The sequence below is a fragment of the Macrotis lagotis genome, chromosome 6, assembly GCF_037893015.1.
Source record: "Macrotis lagotis isolate mMagLag1 chromosome 6, bilby.v1.9.chrom.fasta, whole genome shotgun sequence".
Taxonomy (NCBI): Eukaryota; Metazoa; Chordata; class Mammalia; order Peramelemorphia; family Peramelidae; genus Macrotis; species Macrotis lagotis.
The window spans coordinates 75308484-75327248 of record NC_133663.1 but is presented as its reverse complement, the minus strand read 5'-3'; the positions used below and the strand labels follow the sequence as shown (position 1 = coordinate 75327248).

At 33.5% G+C, this 18765-nt stretch overlaps 1 protein-coding gene across 11 annotated transcripts in view; it reads right to left on the bottom strand.

Moving 5' to 3' along the window:
• Window positions 1-18765, bottom strand: part of IKZF2 (IKAROS family zinc finger 2) — a 197510-nt gene that overhangs the window by 36726 nt on the left and 142019 nt on the right. For all 11 annotated transcript variants that reach the window (XM_074191447.1, XM_074191449.1, XM_074191454.1 and 8 more), the window contains one exon: window positions 17932-18099. In XM_074191447.1, the coding sequence (XP_074047548.1) occupies window positions 17932-18099 (168 nt within the window). The remainder of the gene's footprint in view (window positions 1-17931; window positions 18100-18765) is intronic.

The following is an 18765-nucleotide window of genomic DNA, read 5'->3' as shown; positions in this document are numbered from 1 at the left end:
TGTTTAATAATTAAATGCATACTTCCTCCCCCTCCTTTTGGTATTTTGCCAAGCCAGAGTGCTAATTTCTAGACCAATAAAAATAACAATTAGGCCATAGGCTCTTTAGGGATCTTTATCTGAGAAAATGAGACACATAAACTAACATTACAATTACTCCAAACTTAACTTTCCTTATGATAAGGTTTGCTTGTTCCCCACCTCCCCGGCCTTCTATTATATCTGGGATGCTATCAAAAATTCTTCTCATAATAGGTTTACTTTAATGATTCTCAGGGAAAATGACCTGATCAAATAACATTCATAAGAGCATATGGAATTCTTGGACTACTAAGAACACATACTATTCTAGGAATAATTCTTTCCCCTTTATTCCCCTGTTCTCATAATCCCTACTTTATTTATTTGATTTCTTATGATTTTTGAAATGTTATCCCAAGTCAACCATATACTAGTCTCATACAACCCAAGGAAGTCATCTAAGACAGATACACTGAGGAAAGGTTTAATTGAACAAACAAACCACAAATATTTGGGGCAATTTGGTGGTTCAGTAGACAAGAACACCGAGCTTAGAGTCAAGGAGACTCATCTTCCTGAGTTCAAATCTGGCTTTAGACACTTACTGATCTCAGTTTCCTCCTCTGTAAAATGATCTGGAGAAGGAAAAAGGTAAATTTCTCCAGTATTTTTGCCAATAAAAGCCCAAATGGGGTCATGAAGAGTTGGACATGCCTGAAAAACAGCTTAACAATACCCACCACAACAAAGGGATAGCTATTAGCACTTATTGTCCAGGTCTTATGCTAAGTGCAAAAGTGAAAAATTCTTGAACTGCAAGGACCTTAAATTACATTGCATTTCATCATTCTTGAGTAGAAGCCCTCCTTTCTTTAACCACTTCATCTGAGAACCTCACCTCGTAATTCCTTCATAATCTCATAAATCCTCTTCTACATGTAAAATGTTTTACAATTGTCAGGACTCTTCCAATACTTTGTATATATTTCATTTGTACCTTTATAGGTAAATATTTGCTACTCCAGGAACCACAATGAATGATCAGTAGGATGTGGGAGGTGGGGAATATTAGAGGACCAGGAAAGAATACCTAAGTGTTCTTACCTAAGTGGTCTTACAAATTAACAATGAAAGTTAAGAGATGGACAGGGAAAATCTCTATCAATGGGAAATAGAAATAAAGAAAATCTAGCTATGGAATATCTTCAAAATGATGCATTATCATTTTTAAAAATTTGATGGTGGCTATTTCTATAATTCTGCCACATTAAAAATATATGCTTTCATGTAGTAATTGAACTCAGGTTCTCCTGGCTCTAGGGCCAGTGTTCTATACACTGCACCACCTTGCTGTTCCCCAAATGACTCTTACCTTTGAAGATGAATTTTCTTTTTAGGTTTTTGCAAGGGAATGGGTTTAAGTAGCTTGCTCAAGGCCACACAGCTAGGTAGTTATTAAGTGTCTGAGATAGGATTTGAACTCAGGTACTCCTGACTCCAGGGCTGGTGCACCACCTAACCATCCCTGAAGATGAATTTTGAAGAAAATTTGGGCTTACTAGAGGCAAAGATGGGTGAAGAAGGAATGCATTTTAGGCAAGAGGTCCAGCTAATACAGAGGTATTGAGTTGGGAGGTGAAGTGCTGTGTGTGAGAACTTCAGAACAGATAAAATCACTGGATAGACTCAGTTTCATGAATTGCTAAAATATAACTCAAACCCCCCAAATCATTAGAAAATACTTCTACTCAGGCAAGCATATTTAATTTAAAACTTCTATTAAATATCTGACTAAATTTTGGCCCATTTCTGATGTAAATGACATTACTGTATGTATGTCACTTTTTTCATTCTATTGTCTCTCATATTCCTGTATTCCTCAATGAATTTTAATTTTAGTGAAACCACTACCATTACTTTATTAAATTCATAATACTTTAAATGTTGAAAATTATAATTAATTACTTTTTTACTTGCTGATAAATGATTGATTTTCATTTTATTTTCCCCTATTTTTTTATCCTGATCTTTTCCCCCCCTGCCATCTGGGAATCTTCTAAGATCTGGCAAGATAGTACAAGCTGTGGATGAACAGGTTTCTTTGACTCATATACATGGATCAAATAGGAAAAATAAAGGAAAAGGGTGGAGGTTAGCTTTAAAAACAATGAAAAAAAAATGTGACGTGCTCTTCTTGAACTGAGTGAGTAATGAGCCTGGCATGCAGCCTCACCACTAGGCCCTGGAGTTCCAAGCATGCCAAACCTGCAAACTCAGCTATTTGGAAAGTTAAGGTTGAAGGTTTTTTCAAATGGAACCACAGGATTCAGAACTAGAATGGTTCTTGCAAATGATCTAACCCAACCTCCTCTCTTAAAAGATGGGGGAAGAGATGCTCAGAAAGAAGGGAGTATGCGGCAGGGACAGGAGTTGTCAAGGTCCAGTAGAATGCAGTCAGATCATTTGTAACTGCAGAGAGACTTCCAGAAGTATTTATTTAACACGGTAAGTAAGAGCAGTGTCACAAAAAGTATTTTAAAGAATGAGTTTTTCTGATCCCTCCCTTTTGCTTTTGAACTCCTCGTTATGGGAATATGGAGTCAAGATCCTAGCTCATAACCAATCTGATTGACATATGAAAAAAGCTAAGCTAAGATGAGTACAAGTGAGAAATGGTGTCTTTTCATTCTAGGCAGATTTTTTTTTCCCCCTCTTGAGACAGTGAATTTGCCTTTGAAGTAAGCATTAGTAATTTAAACAAAAAGATCTACAAACACACAATATATAGTAGCAATAAGAAAATGAATCCTTTGTTGAGAACAAGAAAAAAAAATACTGTTTTGGAAGCTTGTGGATTGTTTTACTCACTGACCTGACTCTAAATGGCTTTTCTCTCCTGGTCAAGTTTCAGTGGGCAGGGTCTAAGTGTGCTTCTCTAGAGCATGAGCAGAAATAAAGATATTAGTCTTTTTTTGTTTTCCTTTTTCGGTTTCTGTTGCACAGAGCCCATAAGGATGAGGACACTGACAGGAGTGCACAGTAGGTGTGTGAATTCAAAATCAGCGCAGCACAGTTATGCAAATCCGATGTGTAACTGGCACTGCTTGTGTAATTCCCAGCTTAATCCACCTCCACCAGACGCCTCCAGGAAGGAAGGAGGAGCGGAGGGTGGGGGAAGTTCACACTTGGGAGATCAAACAGGGAGCCTGTCAGCTGCCAGCTACAGAGCAGGTGAAAACAGTTTCTTCTCATGGAAAGCCTCCAGGACAAATTTTACTATACTCAATACAGAGTTATTACAAGGCAGGTAGTGAGCCACACATGGACTGGCTTCTGAGTCAGGGCAAGTTGAACCACTGGTATCCATCAGTACCCCAGGCCTGGATTATTCTAAAACTATTGTAGTTGCTAATTAAGGTAGTGCATAGATAGTCAGAGCATCCAAAGGTCTATTAATACAGGGTTATAAAAATATTATTATATGTTTTTAAAAAGCGGATTGTCATAATCTAGTAGTCAAGTGCTTTATTGACTCTTTTGTATGAAAACATTATATAAAAGGGCTTATATTTAATACTCTAAAATGGCTTCTAAGTTCTAGTAACTTTTATGTTTTTATTTTATTTTATTTTAGATTTTTGCAAGGCAAATAGGGTTAAGTGGCTTGCCCAAGGCCACACAACTAGGTAATTATTAAGTGTCTGAGACCGGATTTGAACCCAGGTACTCCTGACTCCAAGGCAGGGGCTTTATCCATTATGCCACCTAGCCGCCCCAACTTTCGTGCTTTTAAAAGTCTGGGGACCATTTGGAGTATTTCTTCCTTCAATTATATCAGAAAATGGATGATATGGTCAAGAAATCCTGAATGTCAGACTGAGATGGGAGATATAAGGAATATAGGGAGAACACACAACTCATATTTATGTAGAATTATAATAACACAGTGGTCTTACTCAAAAAAACTTTCAATGACTTCCTACTCCTCAATAAATGAAATTCAAATGTCTTAGTCTACATTTCAAGAATGTTCACAAGTTGGTTCCAACCTACCTTTCCTTACCTTATCTCATACTGTTTTTGAAATTTACATTCCAGTCAACCTGGGCTGCTAATCTTTCCAAGTGATTTGGCTATTCCTCATGAATGGAATGTGCTTCATTCTTCCACCAACCTCATTAATCACCACTAAAAAGAAAAAAATCCTATCCATTCTTTAAGGTCCAGTTCAAATGGCAAATTCTTCATAAAGTTTTCCCTCTTATATTTCAGAAAGCAATGATATCTCTTAATTCCAAAGAATGTTTAAATTCAATCAATGACCATTTTATATAGTTATGCAATTCTTCACTTTTTTTTCCTCTTAGCTAAATAGTTAAATAAAATTCTCCTGCCCTTCAACTTTTTTTTTCATTTTCTGCACGTTTCTAAAAGCGTTTCCCCTCATTTTCTTCATTTTTTCCCTCTTATTTTTCCTGTATATCTTACTTTTATTTTTTGGTACATGTCCTTTTACTTTAAAAGACTCCTAAAGTAACCACTTTGAGCTTCATCTAAACAATTTCTATGTTATTTGTGAGTTGGCCCCTCCAAAGTCCTTTTCTCTATTGTCTAACAAGTGTCAACTCCTGCTTGGACAGATGTATGGACTCATGGTAGAGATTTTCTTTTGTCTTTGATTTTGCAGTTCATTTCTATCCCTAACCCTCTCCACAATCATTTCCTTTACCATTTACAAGGTAAACTTCTCTAAGGGTCCAAAGCTCTATCACCCTTCTGATTGTTGATTTTCTCTACTAGCTCTGCTTCCCCTGGAGGTATAATAGTTTCAGGAATAGCTGCTCTCTGAAGACCAAATCCTTTCAGACTTTTATTCACTGTAAGGTTTTCATCTCCTATTATAGAATGCATCTCTCTTCCACTGGGAGTGTTTTTTCATGGGACTTCCTTGACCAATGATTCAAGATTTTTCCCCTTTCTTTTCCCTATTTCAGTCCTTTCATTTGCCACTTCACCCATTCTCCTTTAGTCCCTCTTCTTCCGGTTAAATAATTTAAAACCAGGAACTGACATGAGCCTGTCAGTAATGGAAAGGTTTTACCTTTTGCCTTTTCACTGAATTCTAAGAGCCAAAGGACCTCTTCATTTGTCTTAAAGCTGAAACTTTACTTTTGTACTTGAGAACAGATTGGCAGGGATGTTTTAACTCACCCCAACATTTTACAATTTTACATTTTGCAAATCAAGGCTGAGTGTGGAAATAATTTGCTTATGGTCACAAATGTCCTAACAAAGTCACTCCAAATCTGAGGCTACTTAATTTCCTACTTGTATTCTTAGGGCTTAGCACAATGCTTTGCACATAGTAAGTACTTAATAAATGCTTTCTTCATTTATTCCTGAGAAACTAATGAACTGTTTTCCCTTCATTCTTTACCACTGACTTGATTATGATACATCACATATTCTCCTCTTTTCTCATATCAAGCTATAAGGTAATGGATTTTTCAGGTTGCAGCTATTCTTGTTGGCTATTTCTAGTATACGGAAAGTGATGGGGTACCACATTAGCTGAGAGAATGTTGAGACAATGCTGTATACCAATGTTAGGAATGCAAATGATGTTAAAGCTTCTAGGGACAGAATTGTGTAGTTTCAGACATTATTAAAGAGAGGCACAAGCAATTACAACAAAAGAGGAATGTTTCCTCAATATGTCTCTAATTTTGCAGGTTGACTCCCAAAAGCTAAAGAGAGAAAACTTTTTAGGTGATCTCAATTCATCTCTCTTTGGTCTGAGTTGAGATCCCATTTCAGTCTCAACTAAAGACCTCATTCACTCTTGTTATATTCTAATCTGTGTAACTTCTCTGATTTCTGCTTGCTATTTTAAAGATAAATGGATTTTACTTGCTATTAAAAAAAGATCATGCTCTAAGTCAGAGAATTTATGATCTATGTCAATGCCAGGAATTTACACGATGAAAAAATAAAGTCAGTTCCATGAAGTATTCACTTATCTGGTTGAGTTCTTTAGAATTAAGAATAAACATATTAAAGGGGACAGAGTATTTATGGGGAGTCAATATTCTTATCCTTCCCCATACTTCCAATAAGAATTCTGAAGACTGTAAAAACTGGTCAGAAAATTAACAAAGAAGGAAAAAAAATCACTTTCACCTTAATCTAACCTGACACAGCTTTTGAAAACTCTTCTTTTTTTCTTTTCCAACTTTCCTCTTTCGCCATAGTATCTATCAAAGTGTATGACACGTGATCTAAACAATGTTTGTTAATTGACTGACATTATGCTAAAGGTGAATGGGCCATGTATAGTATTATAATGATGCTCACACTTCTGACAGAACAGGTGGTTACTCAATAAGCCCTAAAAAGTGTAATAAAGAAGAATTTAACAAGTAAAACCTCACATATATAATGCTTTATGATTTACAAAGCACTTTCTTCACAACAATCCTGCAAGATAAGTAATAATTATTATCTGTCTTGATGCAATATGATATTACATAGTGTGCTAACTGCTGATGTTAGGAAGATCTACATATAAATTCTATCTCTGACATTTACAAGCTATGTGAAATGTAGTTTTCTTTAGTTCAATCATCAGTAAAATGGAGATAAGTAAACTGGTAGTGCCTTCCTACCTTATAGGGATTTTGTGAAGCTGAAATAAAATAAGAATGTATAGAGTATATTTAAGACTCTAATGTCTTTGTTTTTCCTCCTCCTCCTTCTACTATTACTACTACTACTACTACTACTACTACTACTACTACTACTACTATACTACTACTACTACTACTACTACTACTACTACTACTACTACTACTACTACTACTACTACTACTACCACTATGACTACTCATAGCTGAGAATATTAGGGTTTAGAAGATGAAGTCATTTGACTGTAGTCATAAAGCTAGGTAATTTTGAAACTAAGCATAAAAGAATGGCAAGTCTCTAGAGAAGAATAAAATTTTATTCTATAAATTCTGTGTGATACTGACTCAATTCAATTAAATACTTTAATACTGGAGAGAGGTGAAATTTATAAAATTACATAAAATATGGGGGAAATAGCATAAAGTTCAAGCATTCATATCAGCATCCCAGACTACAAGACATTAATCATCCAACCAGGAAAAAATGACTAGAATCATACCAGCAGGAGAAGGTACATGTGATTTGCCAGTCAGTTAGTAAAGAAATTCTTATGCTTGTTTACTCAGACTCTGTACTAAGCAATGAGGATTCAAAGAAAGCTGAAAACAGTTCCTTCTCTTAAACATAATGAAATATGATTTTGGAACTATACATCAACCAGTATTCTATAAGACTGAGTGCTATTTCATATGTGTAAATACAATGGCATCATTAGCAGTTATCATCAAATTTGTCAATAACAGGAAAATAGGGAAAAAGTGATTAGGATCTTATCAAGTAAATTCTGATGTCAAATTTTTAAAATCCACAAATATAAGATGAAAAAGAATTGTGGAATGAAGCTCTCTGATACCATATCAAAGACTAATTATGAATTAACTATGTAATTTTTTTTTTTAGGTTTTTTTTGCAAGGCAAATGGAGTTCAGTGACTTGCCCAAGGCCAGACAGCTAGGTAATTATTAAGTGTCTGAGACGGGATTTGAACCTAGGTACTCCTGACTCCAGGGCCGGTGCTTTATCCACTGCGCCACCTAGCCACCCCTATGTAATGTTACTTTAAAGAAAATACCACAAAACAAATAAGTTATTAGCTTCATCCTAATAAGTAAATTGTACAGTAATTACCACATGCATAGGATCACAGGATTTAAATCTGGCAGGGATGTTTTAGATCACCTAATCCAACCCCAACATTTTACAAGTTTACATTTTGCAAACCAAGGCTGAGTGTGGAAATAATTTGCCTAAGGTCACAAATGTTGTAAGTAACAGAGTCGCTCCAAATCCGGGGCTACTTAATACCATTTCATAAAATATTATTCAGTCTGGAGCTTCACAAATTTTTTTTTTAAATGCAATCAGCTGGAAAAGGTGTTTAAAGAAAAGAAAGCATATATACCACCACAACTAAATCCCAAAGATGAAATGGTTGGAAAAGAGGACAGAGTAAATTAATCGATGTTATTATATTACATGTGTACTATTTCAAAAGGAGGAAAACTTACCTTATATCTTTAAGGAAATTAAAATCTAAAAGAGAGGTGACAATCTTTTAACAGATCAGACTATGAAGGACTTATTGTCCAGTTTCTCCTAATGAGGATAAGATGGGTTTAAATTATAGGTTGAAAATCAAGATGGGGGGAAAACATCAAAAGAGTGAAACACTGAATACATTACAAAGCTAGGTAGTATAGCTAACTTTCAGTTAGTGTAACTTTAGAAATAAACCACAACCATATATACATATATGTATACCTAATCATGTAGTATGTATGTATCTATATATGTATGTATGTATGTAAAATATGTAAATTTATTTATTTATATCTGTCCAAGGCAATTCATACTTACAATCCAGGATCCCTGCTGAATATATACTGACTTAGGGAACCACAAGTTAGTTTGAACTATATATGAGAATTTTGTGGACTATTTGTGATCAATGGGTTGGAATTTGGCACAACTGCAATAAGAAGCTTCTGAAAGTTCTTTCAAATTCTATTTACCTAAGAATCATGCGTATTCATGTTAACTCTGAGAGAGCTAAAAATAAAAGTATTTAGCAATGGATAGCAACCAGGAATCACATAAAAGGACAAATACCGACATGTCATTTTTTAAAAACTCCGAGTAAAGTTTACATACCTAAAACTGGTAACTGATCAAAACTCACAGCCAGCAAAAAAAAAAAAAATTACAAATATGTCATGAAATTTGCAAAGACATTTTTCTTGAGAAACTATATAACTTCTCAACCTCATCCCTTTACAGAGATGGGAAGTCTAGGTATATGGTAAATTGAACATTTCCCCCAGTATTTTTGGGTATTGCTGAATTTTTCTATTTTTTATCTTTAGAATTATTATTTGTTAATTTGAAAGGCTCTCTCAAAGGAAAAGAGTGCGGGGATGTCAAGAAAAAATTTTGATGATACAAAAAATAAGATATCAATGAAAGCTTATTTATTAATCAGAAAGCAATTGTGGGTTCACAAATGTGAAAGGCATTTTCAAGCATGCATTGAATTTAGAGTAATGTGCTTGCTATGATTTGGGAGAGACACAAAAAATTAAATACCACAGAGTTCCTCCTCTCAAGGAGTTTAGTTGAATAAGAAGAACTTATTTATGATTTCGTAATGATTAATATTATTAATATGGATATATGTTTAACACAGTTATATTCGTATAACCTATAATGGATTGCTTTCTGTCAGGGAATAGGGGGGAAGGAAGGGAAGAAGGGAGAAAAATCTGAAACTCAAAACCTTAGAAAAAATTGATTGTTGAAAATCTATCACTGGATGTAGTTGGGAAAATAGATAAATAAAATATTTTTAAATGTAAAAAAAGATATCCCTAATATTTTGGAAAGTTAAAACAATTCATGGTAGTCAATAAGAATGCATGACAATGTAATATAATGAAAGATGATTCGCATAAATTCCTCAAAAATGTAAACATGCTATATTTTGTCATGATCCATAGCAATTTGGAATGCATAGATCACTGGACCTGAGTTCAAATTAGGCTTTAAAGCACTGGGGAAAATCACTACTTCTGTCTGCTTCTGTTTAATAAACCATAAAATGCTGATAACAACAGTACCTGTATCTAGTTTATGGTTATTGATAGTTCAAATGAAATAATATTGTAAAGCTACTTAGTACAGTAGGTGGTATACAGTACATTTGTTTTCTTCCTTCCATTTAAAAATATAGCATAACCATCACACACACACACACACACACACACACATATATATATATTTATATGTATATATATATATATATATATTTATATGAGATAATTATAACACTAATCTGGAAAATACAGATTTTTGAAATATAGACCTTATGAATCACTCTCTAGTTCTAATCCAAGTCCATGTATTTTATTAGAAACATTAAGTGACTTGCTACAAAAGTCACATAAGTAGCAAGTAACACAGTCAGGATTCCAGCAGACTTTGTGACCCTAATTCCAGTTCTCTTTCTACTATATCAATCTTCAAACTAGATTTTTCTAGTAAAGAATAAATGCAAAACATTATTTTTTTTAACTGCTTTAGATTCAGGCTCAATTGAAACATCATTCTTGCCGAGAATATCAGATTTAATAGAGTTCATTGAAAAGGTAATATGAAAAATAAAATCCATGAATTAAAGATCTAATAATGGAGGATACATCAGTGCCAAAACTAAATGCTCAGAAATACAATTTATCTATTTTTTCTTGGTATCAAGAAAACTGATTCACTGCTTCTCTGCAAGAAACTCAGAGAGTTTGTCATTTTAAATTTGTTTTAAGCATATTCAATAATAATGTGAATGATGAATATATAATAGCAGATGACCAATAAGATGAGGGACTAGATACTTCTAATCCTCATGACTTCTTAAACTTCTGTAAAACAGATATTATATGCAAGAGATAAAGTAATTTCAGTTATCTACATTCCAAGATACTATGAATCTTAACTACCCAGTGAACTAATAGCAAAGAAATTTAATCCCTAAACCCTAATTATGCTCACCCTACTCACCATCCACTATACTCTGGCAGGGCTACACAAGCAGATCAATAGGTGCTATAAACTCACCTCTATCCCAGTTTACTCTATGTCTTCCCAGAGCAAAGGAAAATCCGAAAGCAAAAACTTTGTCTGGGACAGTAGTGAGGCAGTACACTCTCCGGCAACAGAGCTCAGCCAGAAAACTAAAAATAAGAGGGAACTAGAGTAGCATACCAGAGAGAGAGTGTGGATTCACCAGTACTAGTAAATCAAAGGGCCCAACATCCAGCTGAGGCCTGTTCTATCAAGTCAGAATTCACTTAGGACATGGTCTGAAGTTGGTAAAATGTGCCCAGAATGGGAAGAAGCTAAGATGCTTTGAGATCAAGCTCCTCAGGGAAATTCTAATAAAGAGTAAAGAGGGGAAGCTAGGTAGTGCAGTGGATAGAGCACAGGCCCTGGAATCAGGAGGATCTGAGTTCAAATCCAGCCTTATACACTTGATAATTACCTGTGTGATCTTGGGCAATTCACTTAACCCCACTGCCTTGCAAAAACCAAAAAAAAAAAAAAAAAAAAGTAAAGAAAATAAGTATAAGGGGAACAAAAGGAAACAAGACAAACTAACGATGCTCTCAAAATCAAGAAAACTCAGTTAAAGACCTTAAGTGTAAATAGATAACAATAAACAGGAATTCATATATATATATATATATATATATATATATATATATATATCCTTATGAATGAAAATGCTAAGACAAAGAAAATTAATTAACATCTGATGAAGCAGAAAACATTGTCAATTTGCAGGTATGGAACTACATCAGAACTATCCTAAATGGTTTAAAAGAGAAATAAGAATTCCTAGTTTTCAAATAATTTATGGCAAAAGGAAAAAAAATCCACAATGGCAAATCTCATCAAAAAAAACCAGAATAATCAATTGGAATGCAAATACACAGAACTTAAAACAGTCTAGAAGAAGAAAAGTAAAATCAATAATGCTAAAAAAAATCTTCAAATAAGCAAAATATCTTGTTCCTGAAATTGGGGTATATGGAGACAATTTAAAAATTACAGATAACTCAGAAGAACAAAAGTCAAAAAAACTTGAACACTTTAATCCAAGAAATAAAATAACAAAACTGCCCAGGACTTATAAACAGAGAAATAAATTTAAAAAAAAAAGTCTGTACATCTTAATCCAAGAAATAATATGAGAAAATGTTCTGAAATTCTAAACAGAAAAATAGGCCTGAAATTTCATGGACTAATCTTATCTACAGATGAATCAATGTTTTGTTTTGTTTTGTTTTGTTTTTTAAAACTGCAGTATAGGAAGGCACATGAAAGAGGAAAAGGGAGGAGGATAGAGGGGAATGTGAGATGTAGCCTAATTAAGTCAAAGTTTAACAATGAAAGGAAAATAACTCATGTAGTTTATTGGAAAGAAGAGTAACTATAGAAAAGAGGTCAAGAATGTTAAAAGGAGGGATTGAAATGGGGAAAATGGAGAAATCTTTTTCTAGTGTTTGGAGGGATTACCACAACAGAATACTTCCATGATAAGAGACACATTTTAAAGGAAGATAAGGCACTTACAAAGGGAATAATCTGCAAGGATTTTATGCTTAGAAAGACTACTCATCCTATCTCAAGGGTAGAAGAATCAGAGCTTCTGGGAGCATCTGATCAACCAGAAGGAGGACCCAGAGAGGAGACAGAAAGGTAAAGATTAACAATGAACTACATTATCAAGTAAATAGAAATATTACTAGCAACATCCTCTCTCTCTCTCTCTCTCTCTCTCTCTCTCTCTCTCTCTCTCTCTCTCTCTCACACACACACACACACACACACACACACACACACACAAAAACAGAACTTATTTCTACAAGGGAGACACAATAAGAAAAAGGGGAAGGAAGGGTAAGATCTACAAGGCAAAAAGGTAGAAATTGTTGAGGAGAGGGGAATCCAAACACTTTAAAAATAAGATCAGACATTTATATTTAAATTTTAAGGTTTGTGGGTCAAGTCCAGGTTTAGAGAGTTAAGAAGAATCAGAAATATGTCCCCAACCCAATTCCACGTTTCCCATGATAATTTTTGAAAAAGAAAATGCATATTCTTTATATGGATGAAGAAAAAAATGAAATGAAAATCAACATGGCATGTACTATATTTCTAGACCAGTAAATTCCCAAGTTTGGCATTTCCTATTTTAAATTTTTTTTGAAAACTTTACACTGTGAAATTGATTTGGTATGGACAGTGAAAGATAAGGACTTAGAATGTCATTCCATCGTTTAAAGAACAGAGTTTGAGATGTTTTTTGAGATGTTTGATAGGTTTATCCGTTGGTGTGTTTATCCACTTTTTACAAGTTATGCTATTTACTTTTCTTAGTCTTCAAGCACTTTTTTTAATTTAAAAAATTATAATTTTTACCATAGACATCCTTTATTTGATAAGCTATTGTGATAAAGTATGTATAAACTTATGCCAAAAAAATTTGTTATTGCTACAGAAAAGAAATTCTCACTAATGAAAGCAAAAATGTGTCCTGTCTCTTTCCTCACATTTCCCTGTAATTATCTATCTGTCTATATGTTGTATGTAGTAGAATAAAAGCTATTTGAGGGCAGGGTTTTTTTTGGGGGGGGGTTTAGCTGTTGTTCTTTGTTTTCCCAGCACCTATCATTTGGGCTTACACATTGTTTATAATTAATACATATTTTGTTGAAATGAATTGAAAATCTGTGAAGTCAAAAAGAAATGAAATATCCTACATTAATGAGAAAAATCACATGCAGTTCATAGTTGCGCATTTTAATGAAACAACAAATGGCATAAATTAAGGAACCACATTAAAAACAAAAGTTCTTGTTCTGACACAAAGAACAGAACTAGAATAATTTATAGAAAATGTAGACATTCCAATTTATACATTTTTACATTAAGAATATGTATGTAAACAATAGAGGCAGTTTACTGAAAAAATATCTTTATAAGAAATAAAAATATCTTTTTTATTTGAAAACAAATTCCTTTTTGCAAAGTATCAAGATATCAAAATTAATCTAATTATTAATAGATTCAACTATACATGATAAATTTAAGAGACCATCAAAGTACATAAAATACAATTTTTAAGGTTGATATAGTCTATCAAAACAAATATTTAAGGGGTGGCTAGGTGGCACAGTGGATAGAGCAGCAGCCCTAGGGTCAGGAGTACCTGAGTTCAAATCTGACCTCAGACACTTATATTACCTAGCTGTGTGGCCTTAGACAAGCCACTTAACCACAATGCCTTGCAAAAAACCTTAAAAAAAAAAGCACCCAAATATCTAAGATTTGATAGATTTGAATCAACTGCATAAAATGAAAATAAGAATTTAGAAAAGAGCCCCCCCAAAACATCAACTATTAAGAGGCATTATAAAGTAATTAAGGAAATTTGGTAATCTTTTTCTTCTTCTATTTGTGCCTTGCATGTCAAAGGATATCTAATTTAGAATATTTCACCAAAAAATTAGGGTAATTTCAAGATACAAGCCATAAGAAAAGTCAGAAGACTAATAGGCAACTGTGAGGGCACACAATTTTGTTTTTTCCAATGTGTTTAACAGGTTTACAAACATTAACAAAAGACAAAGTCCCTTTAAGGAGAATTTCAGAAGAACTCACAGACTAGTTAAAAATGCAATCATTTGCATTCCATAAAAATTAACTCCAGGTTTTAAAGTTCATAGAAAGTCAATTTCAGGGCAAGGGGTTACTGCTTCTCCTTCTCCCCACTGTGCTCCCCCATCCAACCAGCCACAGGAGAAAGAACAAATGAAAAGTACAAAAGGGAAATTTTGGGTTTTGGAACCTTAGTTTATAATCAATAAATAGCTAGTTAGAGCTAGCTTGCAGCAGCAGGCAAATAAATACCCTTTCTGTTCAATAGCAAACTGGTGAAGCCTTTAACCTTGCTTTGGGGTTTAAAAGGGCCTGAAATGCTAAAAGAAGGTTTTTAACTCTCTAAAAATGCTTATGAAGAAGACATTGAAGAAGCAGCAGATTTGAAAATAAATATGAAACACTACAAATAAAAAAAACCATTAAAGATTTCCTGTCAAAAAAGAGAGCAAAGTTTACATAATAAAAACAAGCAATACCTTATATATGTGTAATTTTATAATTTATATTTTCACATATTTTATAATAATCAACAGTTGAGTTGTCTCACATAAATTTCATTGATAACCAATTATGAACAAATATATACTCTAGCATGTATAATCAGTTTTCCAGTTCTTTAAGATTTGGGGACTAAAATAAGTAAACTTTTTTTTAGTTAAATATTTAGAAGGACATCACCACAATACACTTCCTGAGTGAGACAGGATCTAAAGTATCACCTAATCCAACTCTTTAATTTTACAAATAAAGAAACCAATGTCCCAAGAGGGTGTAATTTATCACCTTGGTTTCAGAGTGAGAACTTGAATCTATATCTCCTGACTTTTCTCATCCCTAGTTTTTCAACTATGCCAATACTTTTCACTATAGAGATATGATACTATTTCTAAATACTTAAAAATTCTCTAGTCTTTACACCAATCAGCTTATTGCTGGCAAATTTAATATTTACATATAATTAAATATATTTAATTATAAAGTTAAATTTCCGTTTGAAATACTATATAAGCCTAAGGAGCTTAACAATACTCTTCATCTTTAATTTTTCTGCAATGGTTTTGTTTAAGCCAAGGCATTGGCATTTACTCATGGACAGGTACAACTATGGTTTTAGCACCCCAGAGAGTGATTAAAAAGGATAGAGGAAATTTATCATTGTCTTTAATTAACAAAGTAATGACAAGCATCACAGCAGCATACTAAGACATGCTTCACAAATGCTGAGTGTGTTTATTGTAATAAAAAGAATGTTGGGAAAAATAGTGGTATTTATCAAGCCAGTAATTAAAACATGTAAAATGAGAAATAAATTATAGGAAAACAAACAACCAAACAAACACAATAAAGAAAAAAAATGATGTTGCCACAAAAAAACCAAGAATATCAAAACATTTTAGAAAATACAAACATATCATATTCAAAGTATACATAAGATTATAGAAATAATGTATTGATATACCAGGTATATATCTTGAAAATATATAATGTGTCAACAATAATTAGGAAACAAACTAGTCTTAGGGTAGCCAGTCTTTGAAGCTTGAGAATCTAACAAACGTCTATCTAAATTTTGAAAATGTTGACTTCATATGTAGAATAGTCACTACAGTAATTTGAAGTAAAATTTCTATAACTGAGGAGCAGATCATAAGCAGTAAATACATTAAAGTATTGCAACAGTACATATTAACTCTATAAACTAAAAGCAATAACATTTTAAAGGATATGATAGAAGAAGGAAATATGTGCAACCTATTTTATGCAACAAGTATATTTCTATATATCAGCAAATTATTTTTGGTAATTCCACTCAAAAAATATTTTTAAGCATAAAAGTGAATCTGGTCAAAGTAAATCAATAATGACTAAATTATTTTTAAAAATAGATTAAATAAATAGATTAAATAAATAAAAATAGATTAAAAATAGATTAATTTAATACAACCAGTCTTTTCTTTAGTTATTCTTACTTTTAGTTTAGTTTTTTTTTTGCAAGGCAATGACTTGCCAAAGGTCACACAGCTGGATAATTGTTATATGTCTGAGACTGGATTTGAGCTCAGGTTCTCCTGACTCCAGGGCTAGCACTCTATCCACTGTGCCACCTAGCTGCTCCTTCTTACTTTTTTGTTGTAAATCAGAATTTTTTACAATTTTTTCATGCAATTTTGCAATTTAGGATTTCTTAAATTAACTGCATCCCTAAATAACACATATTTTGGAAATTCATTTAGCAGCTTAAAACAGGTGATCAAAAGAATTCATTTAATATATATATTTCCTTTCTTTATATCAACTTTTATTTTTGTAGACTTTATTTCTCTGACAGACAATACAATTAAAGTGTGGAAGTATTGTAATCTTCTTGCATTCTTGTTAAAAGGCCAAGTATAGCATGAGAAATCTTTAAAATATAATTATTACTTTACAAATCATAGTATTCTGTATGTGACTTGTCATTCTAAATAAAAAACAGCTCTTCCATCATATCTCTACATTAAAATTAAAAGTTAATGTTCATGATGGACAGCAATATATATTAATAGACAGGATTTTCTTTCTTTTACTTCTTTGTTAAGACTGTATATGCTAAAAGTCAAATGAGATTTACTGAATTCTCCAAGTATAAGCTGCGGCTAGTTAAAACAAAGGAAAGACGGAAGGAAAAAAGAAATACAAAAGGAAAAGAAAAAATCACTCAGCTTTGTTTTTTTTTTTCTTTCCAGCATTACTGGAATTAAGTGCTCATTCTCTATTTTTATGATGATGTATGAGGCCGGAAAAAGATACAGATATATAACCATATATTGATGGTGGTTATAGAGCCAAAGAATCAAGCAACTATGCTTTTAACAGCCAATTTTCTGAGGAGGACCATTCTTAAGTTTTTCGTAGCACTAATGCCATGTTCAACTCCTATTCAGATGCTTTGACTTAATAAATTGCCAGTGTTTTGCCCCCTCCATACAGTAACTGGACCATGGCAACTTTCTTATTTCACAAAGGTTTATCTTGAATTGACTATAGTCAATGATGTAATGATTCCTCTGAAATTAAAAAGATCTTGGAGATTTGCATAACCAATTTTTTTTTCTTATTTCCACAAGAAACAGTATTTCCAGTTGACAATGCTCATTTGACCAGCCTGTCTTAATGCCCCAAACCAGCCCCCCCCCACAAAGACCATAAATGACTTACATGGCTTTTCAAAGCATATTTAATATACATGAAATACAACATAATAAACTTCAGCAGTTACTTGGCTACATACCAAGGTGTAACCAACTGGATTTTCTTCCTTTTGTTTTAGCTCCTCTTTGAAGAGCTGTATTAGGTAAGAAGGACTGTTTTTTGACTGCTGGGGAGTTTTGCCACTTTGTAAATGTTATTCAGGAAATTTATATGCTGACAGAAATGTGTTGGGACCATATGGAAAAGTGACTGAGTTAACTTCACGGTCACTGATTTGGATGAAGAGTTAAGGGAAACAAGTAACCTGAGGGAACTTACCAGAATGTGTCCTGAGGTGTCCTGTGAGGGCATCCCTTCTCCGACAGGCATAGCTGCAGAAGGGACATTTGAACGGCTTCTCCCCAGAGTGCAACTTAATATGTCTCAGGAGGTTGCCCTTCTGAGTGAAAGAAGCTCCACACTGGTTACAGTGGAAGGGGCGCTCACCTTTAGGAAGGGAGAAATTAGGAAGGCATTAAAAAAGTTATGGTACAGTGATTCAAGTCCAACACACTGCTAACTCGTACCATTTCTCCATGTCAAATGTTTGTTGTAGACTCTTTTCCGATATGAGTTTTCCAAATGTCTCCTTAAAATGTAGGACTGGATCATGGTAGAATTTCAAGCTTCACATCCATGACAGTGGACAATTTTCCTCCTCATATAAATTCAGTAGTGCTCCATTGCTTCGACTAAGGCTAGGTTTACCAGATCGAGAAATTTTATTAACCTGACCATTCAATTTAGTAATGCAACTAACAGAACTCAAGTTTTTCAATGAATTCATAGCATTTTAGAAATGGAAGCAATATTAGAGAACATATGGTCCAATCTTTTCATTTTATTGGTAAAAGAAGTAAAATCCAAAGAGATTAAGAGCTTTTGTTTCACAAGGTTGTAGGTAATGGCAGACCAACTCCTGACTCTTGGTGCAGGGCTATTACCACTCTGTTATGCCATCGTGCACATAGAAAGTCTATTGACTATGCTAGTTTATGCAGTGATATGAAATCCTGGCCCCAAATGACATATTTAAAATTCGTTTTTCAATTCTAATGATTTTAGAGACTCAAAACAAAACAACTTTACTGACAGTTGCATTACGAAAACTTG